At 35.0% G+C, this 18,502-nt stretch overlaps 1 protein-coding gene across 4 annotated transcripts; it reads left to right on the forward strand.

The window, feature by feature from the left end:
- The first annotated feature begins 265 nt into the window (after positions 1-265).
- On the forward strand, positions 266-15,360 carry LOC131153611 (mediator of RNA polymerase II transcription subunit 21). Of its 4 annotated transcripts, XM_058106035.1 has the most exons (7): positions 266-632; positions 5,931-6,088; positions 9,271-9,600; positions 11,207-11,443; positions 13,416-13,493; positions 13,575-13,626; positions 15,089-15,360. In XM_058106035.1, the coding sequence occupies exons 4-7, from the start codon at positions 11,237-11,239 to the stop codon at positions 15,163-15,165; spliced, it is 414 nt and encodes a 137-aa protein (XP_057962018.1). In that variant the 5' UTR covers positions 266-632; positions 5,931-6,088; positions 9,271-9,600; positions 11,207-11,236; the 3' UTR covers positions 15,166-15,360. The 4 variants fall into 4 exon arrangements, with proteins under 4 accessions (XP_057962018.1, XP_057962019.1, XP_057962020.1 ...); XM_058106036.1 differs by lacking the exon at positions 9,271-9,600; XM_058106037.1 differs by lacking the exons at positions 5,931-6,088; positions 9,271-9,600 and having other exon boundaries at positions 280-632.
- The last annotated feature ends 3,142 nt before the right edge of the window (positions 15,361-18,502 follow it).

The following is an 18,502-nucleotide window of genomic DNA, read 5'->3' on the forward strand; positions in this document are numbered from 1 at the left end:
ACGATCTGAGATAGGTCTCTCCTCTAGGGATGACCATAATTCGGTTTTAACTAAATTAATCGATCAAGTTCGATCGGTTCGGTTTAGGTAATTTATAGTTTGGTTCGGTTCGATTTTAGAATGAGGTAATTTTGAGTATTTGGTTTTCGATTTTCAGTTTGGTTATGAGTAATTTGTATTTTGATTAATCGAATTACTTGAATTTTTAATTAATTAATAATTAAATATAAATTATTAAATTATATGATTTATGATTTTAATTTTTAGGCTAGGTTGGGCGCTAGGTTACATTCGTCCTAAATCCCAATTTCCCTATTTGCCTCTTCCAGTCTTCCCTCTTTCTTCTTCGGCTCTTCCCTTCCCAAGTTCGCAGTTCGCAACTTCTCCGGCAGCTGGCACTCCCTCACAGCGTCACTCCCAGTCCCAGTTCCCTTCAGCTTCAGCTTCACCTTCCCTTCCCAGTTCCCTTCCCACTTCGCGGTTCGCACAGAGTCGGCGACGGCGAGTTCAAACCTCCTGTTCCAGATCGGTAGATCCAGTCTTCCCCTTCGGACTTCGGTTTCCACCTTCCCAACTTCGCAGCTCGCACTCTCGCAGACTCGCAGTTCTCCTTCGGACATTCCGTCCTTCAGGTTTTTCGTTTTTCCGTTGTGTTAAAAACCTAAAAGTCTTTGCATTTTGATGTTTATTGAAATTTTACAATACCTTAAGATGAGCACAATGTGTTTGATTAAATGTATGAGAGAATATTTCCTCCAAATTATTATATTTATGTTAATCATTCTCCCTCTTTAAAATGGGCTTCTTTGTGTTCTTTGTTCATATTTGTTTGAATGTTCATTGAATTTGAGTTTTGTTCCATTTTAATTTTTATATTTGTGTTTTCTTACTTTTGTTGCACCCAAAGTCCAGTGCCCTGTTCTCTTCTTCTTCGGTACTTCCCTGCTCTTACCAATAACCCAGATGAAAATTTTTCTCATAATTAATTTTATGTTTTTATTCGGTTAAATTCGGTTAAGTGAATTACCTGACAATTCGGTTGGATCGGGTATGGTTCGGTTAAATGGACCAATTTGGTTGGTTCGGGTATGGGATGGAGTTAACCAAAATAATTCCGTTTGTTCGGTTAATTGACCTATTGCACACCCCTAGTCACCTCCTGGACCCTTGCCCTCTTCCTTCTCCTTGACCTGCCACCACCATGTGAAGACTCTTCCTTGTCTTTGCCGAGTTTGGTTATCAGTAATCTGCAAACATTTATCTTCTTCTTCTTCTTCTTCACCCTCTTCCGCCGTCTTTCTTTTTGCAGAAGTCCTCCAAAGTTTTTGCATCTTCACTGAACAGGTATGGAAAGACGTCCTCCCTGTCTCTCAGATATTCATATTTATCTCTCTCTCTCACTCACTCACTCTCTCTCTCTCTCTCTCTCTCTCTCGGACTTCCCTCTTGATTTGGATGATTTTAAGACCTAATTTATTTTCTTGAGTTTATTCATCTATGATTCGTTGTCTTCTGCGAATGGTGGTTCTTGGGCTGATTTAATTTAATTCATCTTTGATTCTGATGTTTTCCTTACAACTATTTGTCGAGGCAAGTGAACACTAATGTTTTCCTACATTCCAAATGAATTGTGAATATATATATATATTTCAATTTCTCCATGCTTACGAGGTAACATACCCTTTTATTTTTGTTTTGGTGATTGTTTTGCTATCTTCTAGTTAGGCTTCAAAATTCTTGATTGGATAGGAAGCTTCTATGTGTTTGTAGAGAATGTGTTTGTGAAAATGTTGACTTGACCAGATTGGGGTTTAAGAAGCTTCTGTATGTTTGTAGAGAATTTGGTAATATGCTTCTTTGAACAAATTGGGTATTTTGTATATAAAGAGAGTAGTTAAGTCAGATATCATTGTGGTTTTCTTTTCTGCTGAGTGTAAAATATATCCTTTCCTATAGTAGAGTTGGATTCCACAGGCCAATCCAAGGCTTTTCAACTCTTCCTGGCAGCATTCAAGGAGCAGCAAACCGCTGTTACCTAGTCTAGCTCAATCTTGTTTAGCTTCCATATCCCAAGATACGCCATACTCATAATATTATTGCTTTTAATAATTACATTTTGATTTTTGGCTGTTGGATATAATGAATACGAATGGTGGGTTTTATAAGATAATTGGATGATATGATTTTCTTTTTTCATATCAATTGTTTTATAAAAGTCTTTTCGCATTTAAATTTTAAAGATACTGAAAATTGCACCTGTCATTCTGTTCCTTTTTTTTTTCAAAAAAATTTTCAGATTCCCATCAAAGATTAAATTTATGCTTTGGCTGAGTATGAGGCATTCTTTCTCTCTCGCGTTGTATTGCCTTTTAAATGTATAATTATGCATAACTAGGACGCATTTACTAGTTTTTTGGGTGCTGTTTTTTGCTTCTATTTGATGCTGTTTTTTGCTATTATTGTAAAAAAAATTAATTTACTAAAATAGGAATCTTCAACTATCATGAAAATTGCATAATCATCTTTTATGCAGGAATAAATGTTTCATAAAACATACCGGAATCAGTCATAATGAAATCTCCTTCTTGAAGAAAGTTTGTAGAAATTATTTCTCCCACTTAACTCCTTTTCTTTGCTTCACCAGAACTTATGGGCAAATCTGATAAAAAGAAAGATGTGGGTAGAGAGAGGACAATCCTTACGTACAAAATTAAACAGTTATCCTACTCCTCATAAAGGTAGGTAGATAGGAAAATAACTTTTCCTATTATTTCTCACTAATTAAGTAACCGTGCATCTCTTTTCCAAAGTCAATGACCACCTGATTTAGCCGTGGAATGAATGAGCATGTTCTTGAAATGACCAATCCAGCTGCCAGACTCAAATCTATGGGTATGAATGTTGATGAAAGTTTCCTTTTTCAGTTCATTTTGAATTCCTTGCCTACTTAGTATGGGCCATTTTAGATTCACTATAACACTACTAAGGAAAAGTGGGATGTGAATGAATTGACGAGCATGTTAATTCAAGAAGAGGCAAGGCTTAGGCAACAAGGACAACATTCAGTTAATGTTATGAGTCATAGAGTTGGAAGCAAAGGAAAGAAACCGAAAAAGAGTTTCAAGAAAGATCCATTGAAGGTTGCGGGACCTTCTCATGTCAATGGGGCTTGCAAAAGGGAACATAATGGACCGAAATGCTATTTCTGTCATGGCTATGGGCATTTATAGAAAAATTGCCCGAAACGTAGAGCTTAGTTCGAGAAGAAGGGTAAGCTATTAGCTTATGTATGTTTTGAATCAAATATGACACAAGTTCCTTCAAATTTGATCGCATGGACCTTTCATGCAATCCCTGAGGTATGTTTGTAGATCTTTATGTTTTTTGTTCTATAACATCTATAGAGATATAAGCTAATAGCTTACCCTTCTTCTCAAACCAAGCTATACGTTTTGGGCAATTTTTTTGTTAATGCCCATAGCCATGACAGAAATAGCATTTCGGTCCATTATGTTCCCTCTTGCGAGCCCCATTGACATAAGAAGGTCCCGCAACCTTCAATGGATCTTTCTTGAAATTCTTCTTTGGTTTATTTCCTTTGCTTCCAACTCCATAACTCGTATCATTAACTGAATGTTGTCCTTGTTGCCTAAGCCTTGCCTCTTCTTGAATTAACATACTCGTCAATTCACATTCCATTTTTCCTTAATAGTGTTATAGTGAATCTAAAATGGCCCATATTGAGTAGGTAAGGAATTCAGAATGAATTGAACATGAAAACTTTCATCAACATTCATACCCTGAGATTTGAGTCTGACAGTTAGATTGGTCATTTCAAGGACAAGCTCATTCATTCCATGGCTACCATCAAATTTCATGGTGGTAAGTTCAGCCATTAATCTCCCTCCAAGGGACTTGTCTGCTGAATGAAACCGATCTTCCACAGTCTTGAAATATTCCTTTGCATTTTCAATTTGAGGAAGCGTTGACTTAATATTGTTCGCAATACACATTCACATAAACATGATGCTTAATCTGTTTGATCTTTCCCATGACTTAGACAAAACTTGCTGCTCCGAACTACTTGTTTTTGTAATAGCAGTCGTTTATCGATTCGCAATGCTAAGTCAAGGTCCAGAACACCAAGGTGAAACTGGATCTGTTCTTTCTAGTCAGAGAAATTTGTTCCATTAAAGATCGGAACAAAAGAAGCTAGCGAATGAAGCGCAACAAGAATTGACATTGGAATAAAATCATCACAACATTAATGCTTTGAGAAAATCACTTCCATTAGTAATATTGCGTTCAATCTTTGGATTAACTAATGCAATATACTAATATTCAAATTTAATGGTGATTTTCACTCACTTAGGCATAATTGATAACCCTTCAAAGTTTGATTGGTTTGTCACCTTTGGGCATCCATTCCAATCTCACTATCATTCTATCAGTTATCCTAATTAATTTAATGACTACTTGAAAGTTGGTGCACCTTTGGGTCAAACCATAATAATCATTCCATAATAATTTTGCAAAGTCATAATTCAATTCAATATTTTGAACTTTTCCTAGCAAGATCACTTTGGTGACAACATGCTAACCAAAAATCTGTCTACGTTCAAAATAGATAAATAATATCCCAAAATAAAAATTTTATCATGAAAGAGAGTAGCTTAATTGGTAAGCATGCATTGTTTTGAACACTATGTTCTGAGTTCAAAACCCTATATTAGCATTCTCTTTTAATTTTCTCAATTGCATGTGAAATCCGGCCCATAACAGTTCAGCCCATGCATGCATAAATGCAATTATTAATTCAATACAAGTGACCCCATAACATAGCCACCATTACTAATTTACTGTCATAAAACATGTAAGTGGCCCATACGAAATCAAACAATAAAAAATGGTCTGCATGCATTAAACCATATGGCCCAACAAATGCTCACCAAAAAATAATCATTTAAACAAAATAGTGAGCCCAATAAAACAAAGAAGATGGCCAGTGAATGCCAAGACTCAAAACAATTAATGGAACATTTATGCCAATAAATCGACTGTTTGAATTGTGAGTCAATGAAACCATTATGCAGCCAACAAATTCGGAATCAACTCATATGAAATCAAACCGACACATGTTAATAATTATCCACACGGAATCATGATATTCCAATAATGTAAAATCCCAGATTCCCAATAAATCCGGCCACTACAAGATTTCATTAAATCCAGAAAACATCATAGGAATTTTCAGAATCAGTGAATAGTGAGTTCTGAACATTATGAACACAAAACATTGCACATAAAACAATAGCGAGATCAAAAAATATTAATGAAATCGATCTCTATATTAAAAGGAAAATCATGATAGTTTCAACCATGCTTTGATACCACATGTAAAAAATTTAATTTATTGAAATAGGAATCTTCAACTATCATGAAAATCACATAATCATTTTTTATGCGGAAATAAATGTTTCATAAAACATAACAGAATCAGCCATAATAAAATCTCCTTCTTGAAGAAAGCTTGTAGAAATTATTTCTCTTACTTAACCCCTTTTCTTTGCTTCACCAGAACCTATGGGAAAATCTGATAAAAAGAAAGATGTGAGTAGTGAGAGGACAATTCCTACGTACAAAATCAAATAGTTATCCTACTCCCTGTAAAAGTAGGTAGATAGGAAAATAACTTCCCCTATTATTTCTCACTAATTAAGTAATCGTGCATCTCTTTTCCAAAGCCAATAACCACCTGATTTCATTAAGTCCAAATAATGTCCATATTGCCCTTTAATGTGGGACATATTTTAACAATTATTTGTTATGCTGCTGTTTGGTGCTGTATGCAGGTGTTTTTGCTGCTATTTGGTAGCATTTTTGCAATTGTTTGCTGCTGTTTTATGCTTGTGCTGTTTATAAAATTGTAGGAATTGGCTGCAACTAATGAAAATGTTATGCTGATAAGGAGCAACGTGTCCCTCTATTTGGCACCCTTTCTTGATAAAGATCAAAGTTCCTGCTTAAGCCACCTTTTAATGGCACCAGAGCTTCAATAGAGGAAATTTGGTATATCATTGTCATAGAAGTAAGAACAGCTTCCATTTCATTTTCATTGAATAGAAGTATGCAGTGTTGAATATATCCTTTTACCTTAAACCCCATGTCGATTTCTTTTTCTTTGGCAAAAAAAAATTTATTGTGGATAGTAAATTTAAAAGTTGGAGGTAGTAAGTTCTTATGGCAATGCATGTGTCAGATTTTCCTTTATCTGTTTTTTTTTTTTACGTAAATTACTGCGTTGTGTTTTAATTATTGCCCAAGAAAATGTCATGCATTTCCTTTATCTATGACTGAACTTACACTACTGACTGCAGTGGGCATGTGGTCTTCTTTTGGATGTTGATTCCTATATATTCTCTTCTCTTTTTCCTGATGGGTTGAAGTTAGCTTTATAATGACATAGGTAGTGGCTGTTTATTTTTATTAATTAATTAAAGTTAAAATTAATATGCAGTGTAGAAGTGGTTCTTTGGCCTAATGATTCAGCTTCTCTCTTTCGCGTTGTGAGGTTTTATCCCCGTAGCTCTGGTGTTCTGCCTTTCTCTTAGTGATGCAAACACAGGTTGTGTTGCAGCTTTTATTTCTTTGCTCTGGAAAGTGAAAACAGTGGGTACCTAGCCAAGTTTTTTCATCTTTAGAATGGAGTTTCATGGGTTGCCCTGTTCTGTTTTAGTTAACACAATCTACTACCGCAACACATTCTGAGTCCATGAAAGGATTACACATTCTTTGTCACAAATTAATGAAGTTGAGCATCTTTTTCTGGATTGGTTTATAGTCAGTAAGATCCTGTTTTGATTAAAAATTTTATTTCAGAAATGAAAATTTTTCATTTCTTTTCATAAAATGATTCTTAAGTTGGAGTTATTAAAAATTTAAATATTTTTATTTTTAGATAAAGGTCTAATGTAATTTTTCCTCTCTCATTTGGCATTTTAATTGGTCTTTTTATAATCTTGTTAATAAATTAGTTATCTATATTATCCATCATCTTTACAAACCTCAATAGAAATTTACATTTTTAAAATTTGTCGAATACAATTTCAGCTCTTTCATCTTATTAAAAATTTCAAAGACCTCCCCAAGGTTTTGAAACTTTCACAGACCAATCATGTTGTTTTATGAAAAATGAAAACTATCTTTCCTTGGTAACACAAACCCTTAGTTTTTGGTTATAATTTTTTATGATTTTTTTTGCTCTTTATAATTTTCAGCATTTTATTAATGGTAAGAATATTTATGTGTACATTATTACATGAGATGATTAGAAATTAAATTAAAAATGCCCAAATTCATATCCAATACTTAAGGTGATCCAAACAATGATTGATTTGGAATTCCATTTCCATCTTACAATTTAGCCAACCCATGAATTTGGAATTCTATGGAATTTAAATATAAATCCATGTATTTATAATTCCAATCTAATTCCAAATCTATGCATCCAAAGTCCAAACACTATCTTAATGTCCACATAACAATTACGTAATGCCACATTACCCATAAGTTGGCGAATGTGACAATATGACATGAACAATTTGTTCTATGGATGTTATTTTTATTTGACACGCTATTAGATTTTTGAATTAGGAGACTCTCTTTTGTTGTTTATTTTTATTTTTATTACATGTTTGTAATTAGGACTAAGTGTTAGGGTCTTAGAGTTCTACGATCCTAATACATGGTTTTGGTGTATGATTATTAACTTGGAGATATGGTTGTTTAACTTGGATGCGACCATGTTGTTGTCACGAAAATGGTTTTGGTATGTCTTAGTGACATTGTGGTTGGTTCGAATAGTTCTAATTGTGCTATTCCCGAATCTAAGATGTATGATCATTAGACCCCTTGTAGCTCTACTTGTATATGACTGAGAATACTTTGGAGTATGATTCTTAGTGGTGTTGGAAATATAATAAAAGGAAAAATATTTACTAATAAAATTAATATTAAATAAAAATACATATATTTATCAGAAGCTAAGGTGTGGAAGGATCACTATAATTAAAGCTGATTTTGTGCCTATGGGAAACATTTCTCCGTGCATATAGCCATTTCGTGCACGACCTCTAAGATTACTCAGCTGGCTTAGTTTTCTGTGCACTCACAAACACTAAAGCTATAGGAGATGTAGTTTTATTTAGTTACCCAACAAAATATAAATCTTAGGAAAGATTAGAAGATAAAGTCACTTCAAAGAAAAAAAATTGTATCTTAAAATGAAATTGGATCACAGTTTATATAGGCAAAATTAAGTGATAACTTCTAGCATCATAAATACGAAACTGTAAAAGTAGTAGTTAATATTCTAAAAATGTTAACGCTAATTTATTAAATTTAACGTATATTTAATTAAAATAAAATGGATTACTATTAAATTGATATTTTTTTAATTTGAAACATCCAACATTAATACGGTAATACCTATAGGGTACACCAAGTGAATGCCCTACCTCCCCAAGTATCTTGATGATTACTAAGTGAGCAACCATGAGGAGTGCCTAGGGGCATGCTCTAAACAATATTCAAGGATTGTCTTGGATTTTCGTGTGAGATTGGGAGCCCTATGGACGATCCATTTGGGAATGGGATCACATGAATGCTTTCGGTCTGGAGGTTGAATGTATGTCTTTCTTAGCCGTCTGCTATACAATTGGGAGATATCATCTGACACCCCAATTCTGCTTAGGGGATGATAAGTTATCCTTAGTACTAGTGGAATGTGAGTTATTTCCCTTACGATTCGAGTTTGGGTTCCTTAATGATGACCTTAATTGGTTCAAGGGCTATTGAGCCATGAGACTTGACCATTAAGTTAGACACTTGAGTGTTTCCTTGAATAAGGATGTGTATGGCTGGATGGGACTTGGTGTAATCTTGCCATTGCACGGGCGTGACTCCTTTACACTTTTGGAGGATGTTGGTAAGGTTGACTCCTTTTGGCCATCGAGAACTCCATCTCTGTGACACTAAACATTATTCAGTAAGAAATCGAGTTAATTGATTGAATCAACAAAGTTCGATTAAATCAATTTGGTGAATATGTCAAATTTAGTCAGTTCGGTTTTGGTTTCTTTAAAACTTCAGTTTTTTGTGATTGGTTCGATGCAAGAGAAGCGGATTACCTGAATTAATCAACAGAAATTATATATAATATTATAATATATATAATATTTAGTAATTATTTATGCCTTTGACCCTGTACAGGTGGCCGACTCCGTTCATCACCTTCCCCCCATCCCAAAAAGAAAACTCCAAGCCTAATCGCAGATCACCTTCATCAGCATCACCTTCACTTGCACTGCCTGCTTGCCTGCCTTGCCGTGCCATCTCAGATTCTCTTGATTCACGATCCTCCTGGATCCTTCTATCCTTCATTGCCAATTCGCGGCGTTCGCCATCCTTGCGATCCTCCATTCGCTATCCTCGAGTGACCCATTCCTATGAGTAGTGATCCTCCAGTCCACGAATTGACTGATCCTCCTTCCTCCACCACCCCCATCGCCGATTATCCATCCCAAGATTTGAAGCCTGAAGGTAAGGTTTTCTTGTCTTCTTACTTCTACTCTTGCTACTTTTATTCCCAAAGTTTTCTTCTTTTTTATTTAATTCTTCTGCATTGTTAGTTTCTATCAAGTGTGTTCCATTCGCAGAATTGCAAGTTTCTGTTGAGATTCTGAAGCCCCTCTTCTATGTCCTATTCGCAAATTTCTGAATAATTCTGATAGCAAGTCTCCATGTTCTTCACGAACGGCTATTAGCAAGTGTGGACATTTATTTTTTGAATATAATTATAAGTGGCAGCAGGAATCCAGGAATTTTGCAGCAGATGCAGCATGATAAGTGCAGCATAATTTCAGTTAATCGAATTAACCGAAATAAAATTTGGTCAGATGAGGATTTTGTTAAGCCCTTGAATTCGGTTTGGTTTGGTTCGGTTGGTGTCTTTGGTTAACTGAAATTTTTCAATGAATTTGGTTATTTCACCAAATTGATTGTACGACTGATTGCACGGTCCTATTCCTTATGGATGTTATCTATATTTCACTTGCATACCAAACATGACACTAGTGAGGAATAAATGAGATATCAGTGGGTATGGACACGAAGACAAGTACATTTGTTTTTTCATGTTAAATTGACTTTGGATTCAAGCTTTTGGAAATGCGCGCATCATTGAAGAGAAGATTCACATTGCAATGAGTGAGATAATTTTACTTTGATTTGTCCTTTTGGATAAGATAATTTACTCTAGAATTTTTTTGTTAGGATATAATATATTCGTGGGCATCAAAAGAGCACTCCATTCCATCATTATTATAATTGAGCACTCCATTCGATCATTATTATAATTATTCATATCAACATGGGAATGGGAACAAAAATACTATGCCAGTGTCATTCTACGTTTGTTACCAAACACTGGATTGGAAATTCTCATCCCATTCGTGCATCCCCCCTCCTTTCCTGCTGTTTATTTCTCTGTTCATAATGAGGCATCTGCCTGCTCTTTTTTTCCCCCTGTGGGCACTGGGCAGTTGCATTCTCTTTTCGATATAACATAAGTGTGAAACTATTGATTGCATATTGTTGTACATTTGCAATATTATTCAGCGTTGAATATGCCTTGAATTTGGGAATTTAAATTGATTTGAAGGCCTTGCTAATATTAACTTGTGTACTAGTGCTGAACTATACTATGCATTTATGTTCTGGCGTTGAGTATTTTGGTGTTTTTAAACCTAAATGAGTGTTAATGTATTTAGGGAATTTTGTACACAAATTTAATAAATGTGTGTCTTGCCTTCATGATGTGTGCGCCTTCACCTCGTGTCGAGGCTTTAGGTATTATTCTTTGCACCTCAGTGCGCCTTGCACCTTTAACAACAATGATCGGAAACAAAATTATCAATTGGCAGCCTCATAGAACTGTGAAGCATTATGAAGCAGGGTTTATAATTTACATTGCTACCCAACTTTTGTTTCTGCTCTTTGTTCTTCATTTGTTTTCTAGTTCCTGCCCTATATTTCATTATAATTCTGCACCTATTTAACATCTTTGAGAAAATTCCAAACACCAAATTTCTAGACATACAGTAACTGGATTAATATTCATTTGTTGTTTTTGGCTTGTATGTAACAGACTTCAAAGATTTGGGGACAAATTTGCAAGATGGACATAATTTCTCAATTACAGGAACAAATAAATACAATTGCAGCTCTTGCCTTCAACACCTTTGGTACACTGCAAAGGGATGCTCCTCCTGTCCGACTTTCACCAAATTATCCAGAACCACCTCCTAATCCTACAGGTGATTCAGTGAATACTGCAGAGCAAACGAAGACCATGAGTGCTGCTCTGGTCAAGGCTGCTAAGCAGGTGTGGAAAACTTTGTTACACAGATTAACATGCATACACAGGTCGTGACCATTATTCAAACAAGACTTGTTTGAGAATATTATGTGTTCGGAAAATATCCTTTTTTTCTGAACACAAGCAAACGAAGACCATGAGTGCTGCTCTGGTCAAGGCTGCTAGGCAGGTGTGGAAAACTTTGTCACACAGATTAGCATGCATACACAGGTTGATACCATTATTCAAATAAGACTTGTTTGAGAATATTATGTGTTCGGAAAATATCCCTTTTTTCTGAACACAGCCATATTCCCCACACAAAGAATGCAACTGGTGTTGAGAGAATTCATGAGACAGATTTTTTCTCCTGGAGTTCACTTTGATGTGGAGACATGATTATTGAGTGCTGGTTTTAAACTGAATAATTTTTTTTGTGGGTTAACAAGCAATTGATGAAACACGCAAAGGGTTTTGGATGTAAAATTGACTAAAATTTGAAACATTTCTCCATAGTGTGTACTCGTTTGAGCGAGAAAAGGTGTGAAATTGTTTGCAATGACAGTGTAAAATCAATAACTAGTAGATTCTACAATTTTTGCAGCCTTTTGAACTATTAATAAAGTATGCTTCAAAAGAATTAGGTGATATTTTGAATATTTGTCAGGAAAGTAACAAATGATTGCATTTGGAAGAAATTTGGAGATGAACTAGGCAGGCCCATGTGGGCAGGGTGGTTTATTCAACTAGATTTGGTCACGTGGATACAAATACCAGTGAATGCAACAGAATGTTGGAGTAAGTTTGTAACGAAATTGGTTAATCTATTTTGATTTAAGAAAAAAATGAAATTGATTAAGATATTTTGATTTGGGAATAAATTTTTTCTATAAAAATTGGAGAACATTTATTTTTCTAAGACTGTACTTTAAGTGTGTTCTTCACCTGAAGCATTGTATGTTTGCCTAGAAAACTAAACAAAGTCTCACCTCAAATTTCTTGAAATTTTAAGTAACTAGTAGACTGGGTCGAACCTTCTTCAATTTGAAAAGGTTTTAGTTGTTTGTTTCAGCAGTTATTCTAGACATAATTAGGTATTGCTTATAGGATCATATTTACTTTTAAATATATGATATGTGTTTCATGCAATTGTTACTTAATTAGGGATCATTATTTCATATTTTGTTGAAAGGGATTTGGCATTCTGCATGCCACTCTTGATGGAATCATGTTGAAATGGGAACTAGTTAGTGTAGATTACTTGCACTCGGCACACAGCATGAAGCAAGATTAGGTATTTTATATAACATGAATTAGTAGCAACTAGCAAATCAATATTTCTCAAAATGCTACTTCCCCTTCTGTGATGTATTTTGATTGCTTCAAGCTTTTGTACATTCAATCTCTCTAGTAAAATTTATCATTTTTCTTCCCAAACTGGGTATTATTCCTATGATGGACGTTTTCTGAGCCTGCCCTGTTTTGCAAAATTGAAAGCTGTGATGCAAGTGCAACTCACAAGATTTCCAAATGATCAAATGACCTTGGTGGGTAATGAGGATATCTGCAAGAGAGTTATTGATGTTCTGTAGTTACATGCTATTGTAAAGTGGAGTTTTCTATATGAAAAACTAGTCTTAAGTCATCTCAACTCTTGTATATCCCTTAAATGTGTAGCAGCAACTGAGACAATTGAAATGCAGCACACTGAAATGCCGCCACTCTCAATAGCCTTCAAGCAAATATTTGAATTTAGAAAAGTATGTCGTCATAAGTATGCAAATGCATCTTTGACTGTAAATATGTATAGCCCTCCCTGGTTCAAATTTGAATTTAAAACTCTGAAGCTGTTCCTGAAGCCAACCTAATTTTGGTTCTAGCCTACTTTTGTGTAATCATTCTTTTTACTGCATATTTTTGATTACCCAAGGACTATTATTTTTACTTCTTTCAATTGTCAAAACATGCTGTCGAAATAATTCCATCTGGTCTGTGTCAGTTTGACGTGTTGGTTGCGGCACTTCCACTGTCTGAGGGAGGCGAAGAAGCTCAACTGAAAAGGATCGCTGAACTACAGGTAAGAAATTTACTGGGATACAGCTTCCCCATCCACCATTGTTTTTATACTTCCATCTTTCTTCTGCACAATTTTATCCAGGCTGAAAATGATGCTGTGGGCCAAGAGCTGCAGAAGCAATTGGAAGCTGCAGGTTGGCCATTATTCGATGTTTTCCTCTTTTGTCTATTTTTTCATTTTTTTGGCCAGGCCTCTAATATTTCTACTTGTTGAAAGTGCTAATTTACCAGTAGGTTAGCACTTTTGAGGCCATCTCCTTCCTTTGAAGAGCAAAAATTTAGTAACTCTATTGCTTTCAATAGGTCTAAAGGATGGACAATTATTTCCACTATTTAAAATTTAAGAAGTAAACATTAGAACCCTGCTACAGCTTTTCAAATTCCTATGTTTGGAAATTAATCTGATTAGATTTCTAAGTGGCATGTGGACCTCATACGAGGACTGTGAAAATAACCCCAGCCTATGAGGATTAACATGTAGAGGTTTCTGAGTTATGCCTCATTGATATTCTTGAGAGGGAACTGAAGAATTCGAAGTCTTCCATTGAGTACAATGTGATGGGCCTTAGAAAGGATTTTTTTTCGAATTAGCTATCATAATTTGTTTTGGTTTTTGAGCATTTTCCTTTTTATTTGTGAGGACTCATTTTCCTTTCTTAAATTGCACCCCCCTCTCTCTCTCTCTCTCAATATATGCTACAAGAAAAGAAAGATGAGGCCAATGAGTGCCACCCTCGTTTTCCTTCCTTTCTCGACTCCCACCATTTCACATTAAGCGCATCGTGTTAACTATATGAGCAATGAGCATCTGGGCCCTTATTCATCTCTCTCAAAGCTTGCCTGCCTTGCTCTGTTTGTCTTTGTGAAACTTTTTGCCTGTAAAGCATTTTCCTTTTAAGAACTCTGTGTAACACACGGTTACAATTTGTAAGGTAGAATAGATAAGAAATGAAGTCCACTGAAGTGTTCGAACAAATGAATCAGCTGTCTCTTGTGATATTTCTTGGTAGTTGGTGCCAGTACAACATCCTTTTTCGCCTCTTCAAAAATATCTCATTCAGTTTCTGTTAAATGATTCCTATTTTGGCTAATTAAAGTACTTATTTCTGTCAAAAGTAAGTATTACTCCCAAATCTGCTACCAAATGAAGCTATTTACAGATTTTTTTTTTTTCTGAAGATGGATAAAATGAACTTTGAGAATCCATGCCTCCATGTTTAGAAAGTTCTCTAGCCACTTGTGAGAACCTTAAAATTGACTTGCTGTAACCGCTGTATAGTGTACCTGTGTGTCGGTGGTTGGGCACCCATTTGATTTAAAGTTCAGCAGCCTGTCGTGTTCAACAACTAGGCTTTCATAAAAATCATTTGTGGTGAGCTACACGAACCTTCCATCTCCACTGCAACGATAACAAATCCATGGACGTTGCAAACAAATGGGATAACCAAAAGAACTAGGACATCTTGCTATAATTGGACAATTCATGCTGCAATACCACTCTTTTTGTCTCTGTAGTTTTATATATTTTTGTCTTTAAATTACTGATAATTCAGCTAGCGCCACAGCTAATTGTTGCAAAATTATTGTTGTTGCCAGAGAAGGAGTTGAAGCAAGTCCAGGAAATGTTCAGCCAAGTTGCTGATATTTGCTTGAACTTGAAGAAACCAGATTGAAGTTGGGGATGGATGTACCCATTTGTGATCTTATGTTGATACCTCAACATGTATATATGTGGGTATTTGACATTTTGTTTTATACAATACGAGTTCCTGCTAGTTGTGTTCCTTGATTCTTTTAGGGTCAGTTTGGATCAAGGATTTTACTTGGAGAAAGGAAAGGAAAATAAGAAAGAAATTTATCTTCCACTATTTTCTTTCTATATCAAATACCATTAAAAGTAAAAAAATATTCTAATTTAGTTAAAAATTAAGAAAAACTAAATGTTAAGGATGAGTAAAATTAAAATTTTGTTCATTGATTTGGTATATTTTTATTTCTTTTTTTCTCACTTTCCTTGATAGCCCAATGTGAAGATGTGGAATCCTTTTTCATTTTTCTTTTCTTTTTCTAATATTTTTTAAGTTTCAAACTGGCCATCAATGTTTATGGTTCATTTGGCATCCAAGAATGGAATGAAATGTAGTGAAATTGATCTTTATATCTTTGCATATTTGCCATGTGATTTTGCATTCCATTCTACTCCCATTTCATTCTATATTTCGTTTGGGTTTTAGTTCTGGTAGCCCACTGTTTTCTGAGGGCCATTTGTGGATCTAATAAGTAGCAAACAAGATATGAGTTCGAAGTACCATTGCATTTGATTGCAAGAACAAGCCCGAGGATAGGTGGGGCTGGTCAACATGTTGGAAGAAAAAGAAAATTTAATATTAGACTTTCAGGATCTGAACATCAAGGTTGAACTTCAAGAACTTCTGCAATAACATTTTGTGACTAGGAATGAACAGCAGCTTGTATGAATAACTTTGCACTAAATATTGCTCTGGCCCAGAATAAGAATTATATGGTGTCTTTTGATTCATGGATTCGCAAAAATTTAAAAATGTTGAATTGTGGAAAACAATATTTTTTATTTTTCAAAGAATTACAATAATGTTTTCTTATTTGTTGGTTTTTAAGAGTTACAGGAGAAAGTTGAAAAATATACTTTTATTGTGTGTATTTTGAAAATTTTGGCGTATCGAATTTGAATTTGGATTTGTATGGATTATGACAAAATATATTATAAAGCTATATTTAGTGTTTTTAAAATTTAAATAAATTTGAATGTAAGTCTAAAAGTTGAAAAATATGTAGTCCTTTTTGTCTAGTTATCAGGTTATCAAACTGAGAATCTTTTGATGAAGAAATAGATGGTGCTCCCTCCGACGTTGATGGATATCTCAAAACAAATTAATCATATTGTCTCATATCTTTCCAAACTAATATTTATTATATTAAATTTGAAAAATATATTAACTAATTAAATGAACACATTGAGCTTAATCCCAAATATATCTTACACAAAATCTTGTGACCAAACTTCACAATAGCACAATGTTTTGGGTGGGGGTTAACATTCCAAGCAAAAAAAAAATAGAGAGAGAGAGAAACAAAATAAAGAAAAAGTCACCACTCATCCTTCTATCAATTTTCATTATGGTTCAAGGGTTCAAATGCGTAAGAGATTTTAATTAAGAGAAAGGAAGAGTAATGAAAGACAGAGTCACAAAGGGGGTATCAATCTCCTTGCTAGAGAACTTGATGAAAAACTTATCACAATAGATGAAGAACCATTGGAGGACAAGGGAAAAGTAGACTATTAGAGGATTTAAGGATAATTGAGAAAAGAAGACATGCCTTCATTTCTATAGAAAAAAAAAAGGGGGGGGGGGGGGGGGGGGGCGATTTACACAAAAATGGATGAGATTTATAATGTAGATTTACATAAAATAAAAATATAAATAAATTTTGATTAGCCATTGAGATTGGAGATATGTGTATTTTAAAATAAAATTTAAATGCAAAATTATGAAAAATTAATTAAACTGTTAAATGGGCCAATAATAGGAGTAGCTAACTAATTAGAAATTAGTTATATAATTAATAAATTCAAACTTATGAGAATTAAATTGTTAAATGAGTAATAATAGAAGTTAGGAGTTAAAAAAACCAATCAATCATAAATTATATATAATTCAAAATTCAAAATTCTAAGATAATTAAATTCTAGTTTTGGAGTCACACAAGGGCAAAGCAACTTGTTTCAATATTTTAGTGTGCTGTGTATGTGTGAGGAGGGGGGGGGGGGGGGGGAGGGGGGGCGCGTATATATATAGTTGTAGAGACCCAAACCTGAAAAATAAGAAAATGGTAAAAAGGGAATTTTTGCAGGCTTCGTCGAAGAAGTCCGGGTTCTCGTCGACGAAGGCCCTCCTATGCTTTGTCACCGAAATTTAGAGTCTCGTCGATGAAGAGATCCTGACTGACAGGAAAAAAAAATCAAACTAGGGTTCATTAATGAAGGAAGGGGTTCGTTGACGAAGAGTCCTTTGTGGCTCGTCGGCAAAGGCACCAATTCGTCGACGGATTTGACCAGGTCAAGGGACATAAATACCATTTTTCATTGCTTAGGGGGTTAAGAAACCCAAAACTCTCTCTCTTTGTCTCTCCCTATAACCGGCGAGCTCTCTCTCTCTCTTCAATCCTTCACCATTCGTCGACGTTTCGACGATCAGAGGTTACCACAAGGATTAGGGAGCTAAGATCTTCAATCCTAGCAGAGCAGATTCTTGAGTTCACGAAAAAGGTCAAGGGTGAATTTTTGCAGGCTTCGTCGAAGAAGTCCGGGTTCTCGTCGACGAAGGCCCTCCTATGCTTTGTCACCGAAATTCAGAGTCTCATCGATGAAGAGATCCTGACTGACAGGAAAAAAAATCAAACTAGGGTTCATTAATGAAAGAAGGGGTTCGTCGACGAAGAGTCCTTTGTGGCTCGTCGGCAAAGGCACCAATTCGTCGACGGATTTGACCAGGTCAAGGGACATAAATACCATTTTTCATTGCTTAGGGGGTTAAGAAACCCAAAACTCTCTCTCTTTGTCTCTCCCTATAACCGGCGAGCTCTCTCTCTCTCTTCAATCCTTCACCATTCGTCGACGTTTCGATGATCAGAGGTTACCACAAGGAGTAGGGAGCTAAGATCTTCAATCCTAGCAGAGCAGATTCTTGAGTTCACGAAAAAGGTCAAGGGTCGGTTTTTGAGCGTTCAGTCTATTTCAGGAAATAGGTAAGGGGATTTGTTTACATCAATTTTTTTAGGAAACTAAACTACTAGAAAGTTAGCTTATGTTTATATGTATGTTATGACTACTCGTTTGTAAAATTTCACCGGGTAAAAATGCCAATTTTATGATTTTGATAAAAACTAGGGTTTTGGCATATAATTTCCAAACTTTATAACACTTTTTTATTTCTATTAAACTTATCGTAGGAGACGCTTGGAACCCTTATT

The sequence above is a fragment of the Malania oleifera genome, chromosome 4, assembly GCF_029873635.1.
Source record: "Malania oleifera isolate guangnan ecotype guangnan chromosome 4, ASM2987363v1, whole genome shotgun sequence".
Lineage (NCBI taxonomy): Eukaryota > Viridiplantae > Streptophyta > Magnoliopsida > Santalales > Ximeniaceae > Malania > Malania oleifera.

What these genes read in the sequence shown, in the direction of transcription:
- LOC131153611 (XM_058106034.1), top strand. Translation starts at nt 11,237, where the DNA reads ATGGACATAATTTCTCAATTACAGGAACAAATAAATACAATTGCAGCT. An exon ending in TGGTCAAGGCTGCTAAGCAG is followed by an intron (nt 11,444 to 13,415) that starts GTGTGGAAAACT and finishes GGTCTGTGTCAG; the next exon opens with TTTGACGTGTTGGTTGCGGC.